We start from the raw sequence: 14,803 nt of genomic DNA, 5'->3' as shown, positions 1-14,803 counted from the left end.
CATTCTTAAATGAACAATGCAAACAAACAGAGGAAAACAATAGAATGGGAAAAACTAGAGATCTCTTCATGAAAATTGAAGATATCATGGGAATATTTAGGCATGATAAAGTATGGGCATGATAAAGGAAAGAAACTGTAAGGACCTAGCCAAAGCAGAAGAGATTAAGAAGAGCTGCCAGGAATACACAGAAGAACTAGACAAAAAAGTCTTAATAACCCAGATAACCATGATGGTGTAGTCATTCACCTAGAGTTGGACATCATGGAGTGCAAAGTCAAGTGGGCCTTAGGAAGCATTACTGTGAACAAAGCTAGTGGAGGAGACAAAATTCCAACTGAGCTATTTAAATCCTAAAAGATGATGTTGTTAAAGTGCTGCACGTGATATATCAGCAAATTTGGAAAACTCAGCAGTGGCCACAGGACTGGAAAAGGTCAGTTTTCATTCCAATCTCAAAGAAGGGCAATGCCAAAGAATGTTCAAACTAATGTACAACTTCGCTCATTTCACATTCTAGCACATTTATGCTCAAAATCTTTCAAGCTAGCTTCAGTAGTATGTGAATTTAGAACTTCGAGATGTTCAAGCTGGATTTAGAAAAGGCAGAGGAACCAGAAATCAAATTGCCAACATTCATTGGATCATGGAGAAAGTAATGGAGTTCCCCCAAATCATCTATTTATGTCTCACTGACTACACTGAAGCCTTTGTGTGGATCACAAAAAACTGCAGAAAATTCTTTAAGAGACGGGATTACCAGGCCACCTTACATGTCTCCTAAGAAACTTATATGCAGATCAAGAAGCAGTAGTTAGAACCGGACATGGAACAATTGACTGGTTCAAAATTGGGAAAAAGTATGACAAGGCTGTACATTGTCACCCTTCTTACTTAATTTATATGCAGAGTACATTGTGTGAAATGGCAGGCTGGATGAATAACAAGCTGGAATTAAGATTGCCAGAAGAAATATCAACAACCTCAGATATGTAGTAATCTACTATCCTAATGGCAGGAAAAGGGACTAAAAAGCCTCTTGATGAGGGTGAAAGAGAAGAGCAAAAGAGCTGGCTTGAAACTCAACATTAAAGAAAAAAAAAACTAAGTTCATGGCATCTGGTCCCATCACCTCATGGCAAAGAGAAGGGAAAAAAGTGGAAGCAGTGACAGATTCTATTTTCTTGGGCTCCCAAATCACCGTGGATGGTGACTGCAGGAATGAAATTAAAGACACTTGCTTCTTCGAAGGAAAACTATCACAAACCTAGACAGAATATTAAAAAGCAGAGCTATCACTTTGCTGACAAAGGTCCACATAGCCAAATCAATGTATGGATGTGAGAGTCGGTCCATAGAGAAGGCTGAATGCTGAAGAATTGAAGCTTTCAAACTGTGTTGGAGAAGGCTCTTGAGAGCCCCTTGGACTGCAACGAGATCAAACCATTCAATCCTAAAGGAAATCAGTCCTGAATATTCATTGGAAGGACTAATGCTGAAGCTGAAGTTCTAATACTCTGGCCACCTGATGTGAAGAGATGACTCACTGGAAAAGACCCTGATGCTGGGAAAGACTGAAGTCAAAAGGAGAAGGAGGCAGCAGAGGATGAGATGGTTAGATAGCATCACCAACTCAATGGACATGAATTTGAGCCAACTCTGAGAGATGTGAAGAACAGGGAAGCCTAGCATGCTGCAGTTCACGGGGTCGCAAAGAGTCAGACATGACTTAGTGACTGAATAACGAAAACAAGAATCACAGGGAACTCTATTCAATACTCTGCGGTGATCTAAATGGTAAAGAGATTTTAAAAAGAGGGAATATATGTATATGCATAGCTGATTCACTTTGTTGTACAGCAGAAAGTAACACAACATTATAAAGCAACTATTCGTGTTGTTCAGCAATGGCAACTATATGCTCCAATAAAAATTTTTTAAAAGGCCATGTATATACATACAATGGAGCACTACCAAAAAAAAAAAAAAGAAAATCAATGCTGTAGCCCAAAAGAATAGGTTCATCTATTCTCATTTATCAAGGTGTGTTTCAACAATAAACTAATTGTACATACTAAAATTTAACAATAAAAAACACTATTCTGATCATCATTAAAGCTGCTGTACTTTCCTGTGGATCCCCAGGGTTTATTGAAAGGTATAGGTAGTGATGGTGAGAGAATGAAAAAGAATTTTAGGATATGGGCCTATGCAAATATTAAAATATATTACTATGGATTTCATTTTACTTATGAACGTTTTCATTGCCAACAAATTATTCAAATATTAATATTTGGTCATCATAGTGCTTAACACATTCTTAATGATATCAGTTCAGTTCAGTTGCTCAGTCATGTCCGACTCTTTGCGACCCCATGAATTGCAGCACGCCAGGCCTCCCTGTCCATCACAAACTCCCAGAGTTTACTCAAACTCATGCCCATTGAGTCGGTGATGCCATCCAGTCATCCTATCCTCTGTCGTCCCCTTCTCCTCCTGCCCCCAATCCCTCCCAGCATCAGGGTCTTTTCCAATGAGTCAACTCTTTCTATGAGGTGGCCAAAGTATTGGAGTTTCAGCTTCAGCATCAGTCCTTCCAATGAATACCCAGGACTGATCTCCTTCAGGATAGACTGGTTGGATCTCCTTGCAGTGCAAGGGACTCTCAAGAGTCTTCTCCAACACCACAGTTCAAAAGCATCAATTTTTCGGTGCCCAGCTTTCTTCACATTCCAACTCTCACATCCATACATGACCACTGGAAAAACCATAGCCTTTACCAGATGGACCTTTGTTGGCAAAGTAATGTCTCTGCTTTTTAATATGCTATCTAGGTTGGTCATAACTTTCCTTCCAAGGAGTAAGCGTCTTTTAATTTCATGGCTGCAGTCACCATCTGCAGTCATTTTGGAGCCCCCAAAAATAAAGTCTGACACTGTTTCCACTGTCTCCCCATCTATTTCCCATGAGGTGATGGGACCAGATGCCACGGTCTTAGTTTTCTGAATGTTGAGCTTTAAGCCAACTTTTTCACTCTCCTCTTTCACTTTCATCAAGAGCTTTTTTAGTTCCTCTTCACTTTCTGCCATAAGGGTGGTGTCATCTGAATATCTGAGGTTATTGATATTTCTCCTGGCAATCTTGATTCCAGCTTGTGCTTCTTCCAGTCCAGCATTTCTCATGATGTACTCTGCATAGAAGTTAAATAAGCAGGGTGACAATATACAGCCTTGACATACTCCTTTTCCTATTTGGAACCAGTCTGTTGGTCCATGTCCAGTTCTAACTGTTGCTTCCTGACCTGCATACAGATTTCTCAAGAGGCAGATCAGGTGGTCTGGTATTCCCTTGTCTTGAAGAATTTTCCACAGTTTATTGTGATCCACACAGTCAAAGGCTTTGGCATAGTCAATAAAGCAGAAAGAGATGTTTTCCTGGAACTCTCTTGCTTTTTCGATGATCCAGCGGATGTTGACAATTTGATCTCTGGTTCCTCTGCCTTTTCTAAAACCAGCTTGAATATCTGGAAGTTCTCTGTTCATGTATTGCTGAAGACTAGCTTGGAGAATTTTGAGCATTACCTTACTAGTGTGTGAGATGAGTGCAATTGTACAGTAGTTTGAGCATTCTTTGGGATTGCCTTTCTTAGGGATTGGAATGAAAACTGATATCAGGTAACACTAATTGAACACTTATTAAGACTATATGCCACACATATCAACCTGGTAAATTTTCATAAACCCTGAGGTAGACACTATTACTCTCATTACTTTACAGATATGGAAACTGAGACAGAGAGAAGTTAACTAAGTACCATTCTCAAGGTCACATAGCTAGTAGTATGTAACACATAACCAGTATGGATATGCATCCAGTCAGCCAGAGTCTGGCTCATAAGTACTAAAGTAACCTACTTCTCAATCTCCCCTATTAAACTCAATACTGTATTGATGTCTGAACTTTACATGATTAATAGCTATTTTTTTAAAGTAATAACTATCATGTATGCACAATAAGGGCTAAATGTTCATAGAACTAAGTAAGTACTCATGGAAGATATCAAAATCCCTCAGGAAAAAAATCATTTTTTTCATAACAAATTCTAACTATTTATTATATATTCACTGAAAAAATTTAACTGAAATCAAAGACAGTTAAAGTGGATGGTCATATAATTTGTTATCCAGAAGAGTAAAGTTGAGAGCCAAATGCACAAACCAGGAGTGTTCTAAGCAAACTGTGATGTATGATGAATCTTGTTAAAACAAAAAGGGTATAATTACTTCTGGAGTAACATTCAGCTAAGTTATATAAAACTGAGATTATAAACTCATATTTGGAGACAAGGACTGATTTCCAAAAGAGAGGTGAATTCATTCACCTTAACTGAAAATGCAGTAAATATGGTCATGCCCTAAATCCTTATAAAACATTATAATTATTCTTCCTTGGAAAGACAAAGAGAATGTTGATGAATTTATGATATCAAATGGCTTCACAGTATAAGTATCAACATTTTGCTACTGTCTTTTAAAGAACCTGAAGTAGCTTTAATAAGTCTATCCTATTAAATCTACTCATTTAATCTATCTCATTTCTTATTTCTTTATAACCTCTTTCTTTGACAGAATAACAAGAAAATGGATGACAAATGAAATAACAAAATTGTCATTGTCTTAAGTAATATTCACTGAATTTTCTTGACAGCTTAGAGGAAAATGAACTCACCCACAGTTCACAAAAATCTGTCACTTCCACATGGATAATTTTCCACGTTTTTCAAAGTAAATATAGTAGTACTGCTGGCCAGTTAAAAAAAAGATATTGAGCTATGACAAGAATGATCACTTAAATATAATCACCTGGGTATTTAGTTGGATAATCCTATTGGAAGAAAGCTATTATTAATTAAAATAATTAACTAAATCTAACCTAGGTTTAAAGATTTCTTATTTTTTATACTTATTTTAAGTAAAAGTCAGTTAAACTCCAAATTCTTTGAACAAACACTAATACAGGAGAATAGCAATTTTCCTATTCTTCTCACAGTACTTAGGTGGAAAATTCATTGAAGTTTGGAAACTACTGATTAGTAATTAATCATTTCTCTTTCAATTTTAATCATGTGACTGAGATAAACCATTATTTTCATTGCAGTTATTACTAATTATACTGCAAACATTTCACTTTGGTTAAATGTATTACAATTCATTCTTTCTCAGTATAAAAGACTGAGTTTCATACATAAGTCTCACTTTTTGCCTTGATTACAGGTAACAACAAGTAATTATCCTTCACAATAAATCTAAGAATATAATTCTAATTACTGAATTTGCTAGGGCACCTCCCTAGGTTTGTTTAGACATGGTAGTCTTTTGTATAATTTGGCATGAGGTGTTTGAAAGCTGTAGTGCTAGAAGTCCTAGAAGGACTTCAATATAGTGTTTTGTTGTTTTTACTGGAGTATAGTTGATTGAAAATGTTGTGTTAGTTTCATGTGTACAGCAAAGTGATTCATTTACACATATACATATATCCACCCTTTTTTTTTTTTTTAAGATTCCTTTACTATATAGGAGATTAGAGAGTATTGAGTAGAGTTCCCTGTGCTATATGGCAGGCTCTTATTAGTTATCTATTTTATATATAGTAATGTATATATGTCAACTCCAATCTCCCAGTTTACCCCTCCCCTCCTTATCCTCTGGTAACTGTAAGTTCATTTTCTAAATCTGTGACTCTATTTCTGTTTTGCAAATAAATTCATTGGTGCTCCTTTTTAAAGATTCCACATTGAAGCAATATCATATGATGTTTGTCTTTCTCGGTCTGACTTTGCTCAGTATGACAATTTCTAGGTATATCCATGTTGCTGCAAATGGAACCATTTTGTTATTTTTTATGGCTGAGCAATATTCCATTGTATATATGTACCATAGCTTCTTTATCAATTCCTTTGTTGATGGACATTTAGGTTGCTTCCATGTCCTACCTATTATAAATAGTGCTGCAATGAACCCTGGGGTGCATCTATTCTTTCAAGTTACAGTTTTCTCTAGGTATATGCCCTGGAGTGGGATTGCTGGGTGATATAGTAGTCCCATTGTTAGTTTTTAAATGAACCTCCATACTGTTCTCTATGCTGGCTGTAGTAATTTACATTCCCACCAACACAGTAAGAGGATTCCCTTTTCTCCACACCCTCTCCAGTACTATTGCTTGAAGATTTTTTGATGATGGTCATTCTGACTGGTGTGAGGTGATACTTCATTAGAGTTTTGATTTGCATTTCTCTAATAATTAGTGATGTTGAGCATCTTTCCATGTGCTTTTTGATCATCTGTATGTCTTCTTCAGAGAAATGTCTACTTATTGACTTATCTTTCACCCATTTTTTGGTTTTCTTTTAATATTGATTGGTTTATTTTTTGATGTTTAGCTGCATGAGCTGTTTGTATATTTTGGAGATGAATCCCTTATCAGTTGCTTTGTTTGCAAACAATTTCTCCCCTTCTGAGGGTGTTTTTTTTTTGTTTGTTTGTTTGTTTTGCTTATAGTTTCCTTTGCTGTGTAAAAGCCTTTAAGTTTAATTAGATCCAATTTATTTATTTATATTACCCCAGGAGGTGGATCAAAAAAAGATTTTGTTGGAATTTATGCCAAAGAGTGTTCTGCCTAGGTTTTCCTCTAGGAGTTTTATAGTGTCTGGTCTTATATTTCAATATAGTGTTTTAACAGAAAGCTGCTATGCAATATAGATTAAGTAATAAATAATAAGTTTAGGCATACTTAATTTCTAATATTTTTTTTTCATTTAATTTTATTAGTTGGAGGCTAATTATTTTACAATATTGCAGTGGTTTTTGCCATACATTGACATGAATCAGCCATGGATTTACATGTATTTCTAAGAACAGAAGAGCGTGAACAATAACACCTCTCTTCTGAGCCTTCTATTATTAAAGGGTTATAAACCTCTTTTTTCTCCATTCCATCCACAGAAGCTAAGCCATTTAAGTCTTTCTTCCTCCAGGAAATCTTCCCTAGTATGTGGTAGACTGAAAGGAGTATTGGACTGAAAATCAATACCAGCTATGCACTCAGTGTATGAATATGGAAAAGATAAATTCTGCACATATTTGTTTATCAATATGCAAAATGATCCCATCTAGCTCTAGAAATCTATGGCTTATCAACACATGAACAAAACACTTCACTTAAAAGCAACTTCAAACCAAAATAGAAAAGAAATATTTACATAAAACCAGACTACTTATTTCAAATTTACAGCCATTCACAATAATAATTCATATTTATATATTAGACAAAAGAATCTTACAGTGTAAATTAACAATGGAAGGTATATCTGAAGAAATATTAAACAGCTTGTGAAAACAGTATTCAATTAAGTATTTACTATGCTAGGCAATGCAAAAAATAACATGATATTTAAAGATCCCTGAGTGGGAAAAATAGGGATGCTCAACATCACTCATTATCAGAGAAATGCAAATCAAAACCACAATGAGGTACCATTACACACCAGTCAGGATGGCTGCTATCCAAAAGTCTACAAGCAATAAATGCTGGAGAGGGTGTGGAGAAAAGGGAACCCTCTTACACTGCTGGTGGGAATGCAAACTAGTACAGCCGCTATGGAGAACAGTGTGGAGATTCCTTAAAAAACTGGAAATAGAACTGCCATATGACCCAGCAATCCCACTCCTGGGCATACACACCGAGGAAAACCAGATCTGAAAGAGACACGTGCACCTCAATGTTCATCGCAGCACTGTTTATAATAGCCAGGACATGGAAGCAACCTAGATGCCCATCAGCAGACGAATGGATAAGGAAGCTGTGGTACATATACACCATGGAATATTACTAAGCCATTAAAAAGAATTCATTTGAATCAGTTCTAATGAGATGGATGAAACTGGAGCCCATTATACAGAGTGAAGTAAGCCAGAAAGATAAAGACCAATACAATATACTAACACATATATATGGAATTTAGAAAGATGGTAACAATAACCCTATATGCAAAACAGAAAGAGAGACACAGATGTACAGAACAGACTTTTGGACTCTGTGGGAGAAGGCGAGGGTGGGATGTTTTGAGAGAACAGCATCGAAACATGTATATTATCAAGGGTGAAACAGATCACCAGCCCAGGTTGGATGCATGAGACAAGTGCTCGGGGCTGGTGCACTGGGAAGACCCAGAGGGATGGGGTGGGGAGGGAGGTGGGAGGGGAGATAGGGATGGGGAATACATGTAAATCCATGGCTGATTCATGTCAATGTATGGCAAAATCCACTACAATATTGTAGAGTAATTAGCCTCCAACTTATAAAAATAAATGGGAAAAAATAAATACAAATTTCAATCACATTTGAAAAAAAAAAAAGAAATGTATGCTCTAATCTCAATCCAACCAAAAAAGAAAGCAAAGACCCACGGAAAAACATGATGTCCAATGCTAGCATAGGCTGAAATGTAAGAAATTAGTATTTGCCATATTCAAAATACTGAGCAAGAAAACTCAGGGACTTGCATGGAATATACGCAATAAAAAAAAACAAACCCAAAACTAATAAAAAATAAATAAATAAAGCTCCCTGAGTGGGAAAAATAAAAATATTCAAATGAATTTATAGCCAGGGAGAATGTGATTAATACTAATACTCCAATAAAGTACACAAAATACAGTAATAGGAACACAGTTAAGAAAAAATGGAAGCTGCTCTTTTTAAGGAGGCAAGGGAGGAAGCCATAAATTAACCTACAAGAACTTCTACTGAGAAATTCTTTTTTAGTCAAGGGTATATGCACTTGAAATAAGTAACATTTTATCTATTTCAAGTATTATAAAATATAGATAGAAATTCCTTATAATTAATCAGGTATTATTATGTTTATTTTTAATATATAGTGACACCATGAAAATTTTATTACTCTCTTGCCTCTTCTACTTTTTTGTTTATACGATTCTTCTTTGTCCCCACTGTTTAAAAAAAGGGAAGCAGCTATATCAATGTTCTCAAAGCTTAAACTATTGTAGCAATAAGACATATAAAGCTAACATGACTTCCACCCCACTTCTACTTTCCTTTAACTCAATGAACAAAGTCTAGGAACTATGCATGGACAGGAGGCAAACAGAATCATCTTTTATATGCTTCTGGTAGTGGTACTCACCAACGTCAATAAAAGCATTGGAAAGGGAAAAATAACTTGCAAGGAACTATAATTAAGTAAAATAATTGTCATGAGGTAACAGTAAATGTTATAATTTTCCCACCTTAAGGGTAGTAGTGTAAGGCATGATGGGTAACTGAACAATAGCTTAACTTCATCACTAATTTAAAACAGAAAAAAATGTATTAGGTAAAGTATATTTAAAATGGATAACCATAAAGGTCCTACTATATAGCACATGGAACTCTGATCAATGTTATATGGCATCCTGGATGGGAGGAGAGTTTGCAAGAGAATGGACACATGTATATGTATGACTGAATCCTTCACTGTTCACCTGAAACTATTATAACATTGCTAATTGGCTATACTTCAATACAAAATAATAAGTTAAAAAAAAAGAAAATTAATGAATTGTTAAAATGTACAGATTCTTTAAAGTTCATACAGCTCATTTGCTGAGTAATATGCTACCATTTTCAGAAAAATTTCAAAGACAGAACTAAAGCAATTTAATCCATAAAATGGAATACATGAAAGACCTTGTGAAATATTTTGTCAATATCCCCCAACGTTTTTTTCTATGTTAATTTCTCCAGAATATCTGACTAAAAGTGGTGAGAATGAAATTGAATTTTAATATGTATTATTCCTTAGGCACTAGACAGATGAAAACATAAAGCACACAAAACATAGAAAAGCCAAAATCTAAGTACAACATTAGCATTACTGTTTTTAGTTTTTTTTGTTTTTCATTTTTTGGCCATACTGTATGGCATGTGGGATTTGTTTCCCAATTAGGGATGGAACCTACTCCCCCTGCAGTGAAAGTGCAGTCTTAACCACTGGACACCAGGGAAGTTCCAACCTGGGTTTTTTATTTGTTTGTTTGTTTGTTTTTTAAAGAGCACAAGAGGTTCATGTGTATAGCTTTAAACATTCGAATTGTTTCTTGGGAAAATGTACTTTCTGACGCACAAACTGGCTGACTAGAAAATACATGTATTTAATGAATAGTTAGTAGATTCAATCACTTTATAAACGAAAACCTGACAAATGAAATTTTGGAGTTGAAAGGAACCAAAGGGAGAATTTAATTCCCAAATTTTGCAGATGACAAAAATGAGGAAGCTAGTTAGTAGATCAAAACTAGCGTTCAGCTTTCTTGGCTTCCAATCAGGTGTTCCTTTTACTATAGCACATGGTACACTTATGTTATGGCTAAGATTTGAATGCAATCCCATTTCTGTTTTTCTACCGTTTAAAAGGTAATGATAACCAAATCCCTGATTTACTTATTCTACAATAATCAGGATACAAGATTTAATCCATAATATATTCTACAGATTAACTAATGTCCTTAGATAATTAGGTTTTATTATTAGCAGATAATAAATACAAGCAAATCCTTCTGTCTTAAAATGTTTTCTAATTCAAAATGCAGCTTAAAAGCGTCAGGGCCCAATAAAACACATCCTGATAACTTTGGGGTTTTGCTTTAAAACTTAAAATTTTTAGATATAAATGTAAGAATTAGTAATCAAGCCATGATCTATTATTTTTTCCCTAAATTATAAGGCCAGTTACTCTGAAACTTTACTAATAACAGTAGCCACTAGCTATATATGGCTATTAAGCACTTTTAAAATGTAGGTAAGTCCAAATTCAGATGGGCTATAAGTATAAAATACACACCAGAATTTAAAAACGAAGTACAAAAATAGAATTCAAAATCTCACTAATTTTTAAAATTTGGAAATGAAATATTTTGGATATATCACATTAGATAAAATATATTATTAACATTAATTTCATCTGCTTCTTTTTGCTTTTTAACATGACTACTAGAAATTTTTAAATTACATATGTGGCTTGCACTACATTTCTACTGAACAGTTCTTAGCCATCAATTGCAAATATCTAGGTGCAACTGATAAAAAGTTTGTATATGTTCTAAGAATAAGTTAACATTATAAAAATCGCCTATATAATGAGTAGTCAATGTCTGTGCTAAAGAAGATATGATGTGTAAAAACACACTAAATGCAGAAATCAAATTTAGTTGGCTTTATGTATTTTTCCTCAGTAGATTTACATTTTTGCTTTTGGTTAACACTGAAACTGGTTTATATTTCCTGATCACATATGAATTGATAAGAGAGAAATGTATCCCAGAAGCATGGCAAAAAAGTCAGCCTTTATTGTCTTCTTCAATTCACACATATATGTGAGTTGACTTAAAAATAAATATCATGATTTAAAAACAAATACTGACATTAAACACCATCTGATACTCTGCAAATGCAGATTAGGCTATAAACTTAAAAGATTTTGGCAATTAACAGTTCAACAAAACAAAGCATATTTATAATTTATACCTTTGCTCCATCTGAAATACTGTCCCAGTTTCCACCACTCAAAGAGAACTTTCCATTACCTATACGCAGCAATATCTCTTCAGGAGTATCATTGGGCCCATTAGCAAAGGGAGTGTAGCTATTAATAAAAAAGATTTAAATACACATGAGGGCCTAACATACATATTAAATCTAATTGAAAGTGATGAGTGTAGAACTACAAGCATATATTTACTATAGCAAATTAAGAATATCACCTAAAATTTCCCTTTACTGTTCATATAAAATTTTACATTTCAAACAATGAACTTAATGAATTATATAATGAAATGAAGAGTTTTGCCTACATCAATCTATTTTTTTACCTTTGATCTGTGAATCAATGTAAAATAAAATAAAGGTAGTTATATGTAAATACATTCTGAAAATCAACACAAATTTTGTATTCACAGGCATAAGTTAGGAAACCAAATATACTTACTATGAAGAAAATAATTTTATATATTTATTGAATTGGCTCAAATTTATCATTATCAGTGAAAACAAAGTAACAGTATTTTTAATTAATATCTATGAAAAATTGGTTAAATATATCAATATAACAAAAATCCTTTATAGCCATTAAAATTATTACATGGATCAACAGTCATAGATAGGAAAACAAATACACTGTATGAAGTTAAAGTGGTTTAGAAAATTATTATAGAATGACAAAAAGTGGTCACTTTTGTATCATTTTAACAAATGGTACCATTTTAAAAATGGTATTCAGAGTTGGGAATAGAAAGATTTATGGCTAAAAAATATGAGAAAGATGCCTTAATATGTTAATTCCCTCATAGTTGAGATAACACTAAACACACATACCTATGCACACACACACAAAATGCTTTGTTTAGTCATAAAGTAAATATTTGAAAGTAGCTATCTGGAAATGGTATCCAATGGTTTGAAACCAATACTGCTGACTGCTGTTCACATGCAAACATTAGCTACTCTTAACTTTAGCACTTGCTGTGGTCTGTAACTAAATATTTTGCACATATTTAAAAGTACATGGAATATACTGACATATGTGATTATGATCAAGCCAATGAAAAACTTGGAGTCACTATTTTCATAACTTATCTTTATAAATCTCCTGCTATAGCAAGCATATTTAATCATCAGTTCAGTTCAGTTCAGTCGCCCAGTCGTGTCCGACTCTTTGCAACCCCATGGACCGCAGCATGCCAGGCCTCCCTGGCCATCACCAACTCCTGGAGTTTACCCAAATTCATGTCCATCGAGTTGGTGATGCCATCAAACCATCACATTCTTTGTCATCCCCTTCTCCTCCTGCCCTCAATCTTTATATTTAATTATGCTAAATGCCTTTTTAAAAGCTGGAGAAGGAAATGGCAACCCACTCCAGCATTCTTGCCTGCAAAACTCCATGGACCAAGGAACCTGGTGGGCTAAAGTCCAAGGGGTCGCAAAGAGTCAGCCACAACTGAGCACATCAGCACAGCCTTTTTAAAAAAGTCATACCTAAGGACATTATGATTACATTAAATTCTTCAAATTCTATTTTATGCATTAGACTTTGCTAAACCTAGCCTTTATCTACAGTTATAAATTTTTACTTCTAAATAAAAGTGCTACTTATTATTAAGAGTAAAATAGCACTTGTATTCTTTATAAACTAACAGTCTTCAACATAATCCAACGGCTACATTTTTAACTATTTCTTTATTCTTTTAACACATCTGCATGTGTTTCTGTATTTTAATATTGCTACTATTTTTTGCAGGTTTGTTATAAAGCTCAATCACACTGAATCTCTGCTGCCAAGAGAACCAAAATTCAAGTACTTAAAAAAAATAACATCAGCAAGTTCAGTGGGTAAGCACCTCTTGAATTGGGAAATGATTTTATGCTAAGGTAAACATTTTGAAAATGTAAAACACTTAAACATAAAATATCAAAATAAGAATATGCTTTATTTTTAGAAGTTTTAGTCCCAGTTGAACAATCTTTTAACTATGTGCCAAAATAATGCCTCATTAAACACCGCATGTTTTTTTAAATTTTATAAGTATTCAATATATAATATTTTAGAATATTGATAGCATTTTCCTTAAGGTAATTTTCGTCTGTCCTCTTTCTAGATGAAAATATACAAGTGAAATTCAAATAATAATGTGAATTAATTTGAATATATAAATTCCTTACCCAGCCAACATTGTATAAAAAAGGACTCCCAGACTCCAAATATCACAAGCAGCATCATAGCCTTGTTGCATGAGAACCTGAGAAAGGAAATACTCATTATCTGGTACTACTCAGTATAACTCAGTTTTGTCATCTAAAAAAAAGCTGTGTTTCTAATAATCTCACAAATGCTCACAATTTAATAACTTAGCTCATTTTATTTATTTTTTTAACTTAGCTCATTTTTATCCTTTCAAAATTAACTTAAAGGCAAAGTTTTCTGCAATTAACAAACATTCAATAAGTGACTATTAATAAGGTGATTAAGCAATATGAATGATACAAAAAAAATCCTTTTTTATGATATGATCCCTGACCTCAATGAACCTTCACTCCATCTCTTAGGAAAATCAGACACATCGAAATTTAAAATAACATGTACAGAGAGCTTCATATACTCTACACAGAATTCTGAATTTTAACCCTGACACTGACTCTATGAGATAGATATTACTTCCATTTTGAAGATGAGAAAACTGGGGAAAATGTTAAGTAATTTGCCCGATATCACAAACCTAATGAGTGGTAGAGTGCTTACTCTAGAGCCTGTGTGTGCCTTTAACATCTATGATAATTGCTTCTCTACTGCACAGGAGATGGTAAGATCATATATAATCTTATGAAAGCAAGACGAATTTATATTTTACAAAAAAGACTCATGTCTTTAAAAATGAGTATTTTCTGGATCAGAAACACACATTTGATAAATTCTGAATGGTTTCATTAATTTTTGATATAATAATTTAGGTAGCTCTTTCTTCTCTTGAGGCTAGCATTAAATAAATATGTTAAATAAATAACATATTTATTACATATTCATGTGAATTTTCCCTGTGAATTTAATAGCTATTCTGAGGTGAAATGAGCCCTTTTTATTAAATTTAGAAAAATAAATCCACTGATAAAGCCTTTGTACATAGAAACAAAACAGAAACATTATAAATGCATTAATACTGGGGACTGCATAATCACCAGAATGGACATTTCA

General features: G+C 33.9%; 1 protein-coding gene across 8 annotated transcripts in view; it reads right to left on the bottom strand.

The window, feature by feature from the left end:
- RPS6KA6 (ribosomal protein S6 kinase A6) overlaps window positions 1-14,803 on the bottom strand; it is a 249,824-nt gene that overhangs the window by 36,770 nt on the left and 198,251 nt on the right. For all 8 annotated transcript variants that reach the window (XM_043459430.1, XM_043459424.1, XM_043459425.1 and 5 more), the window contains 2 exons: window positions 13,777-13,853; window positions 11,584-11,701 (listed from right to left, as the gene is read on the bottom strand). In XM_043459430.1, the coding sequence (XP_043315365.1) occupies window positions 11,584-11,701; window positions 13,777-13,853 (195 nt within the window). The remainder of the gene's footprint in view (window positions 1-11,583; window positions 11,702-13,776; window positions 13,854-14,803) is intronic.

This window comes from Cervus canadensis, chromosome X (genome assembly GCF_019320065.1).
Source record: "Cervus canadensis isolate Bull #8, Minnesota chromosome X, ASM1932006v1, whole genome shotgun sequence".
Classification (NCBI taxonomy): Eukaryota; Metazoa; Chordata; class Mammalia; order Artiodactyla; family Cervidae; genus Cervus; species Cervus canadensis.
Note: the sequence above shows the minus strand (reverse complement) of the source record. Positions and strands in the feature narration are given on the sequence as shown.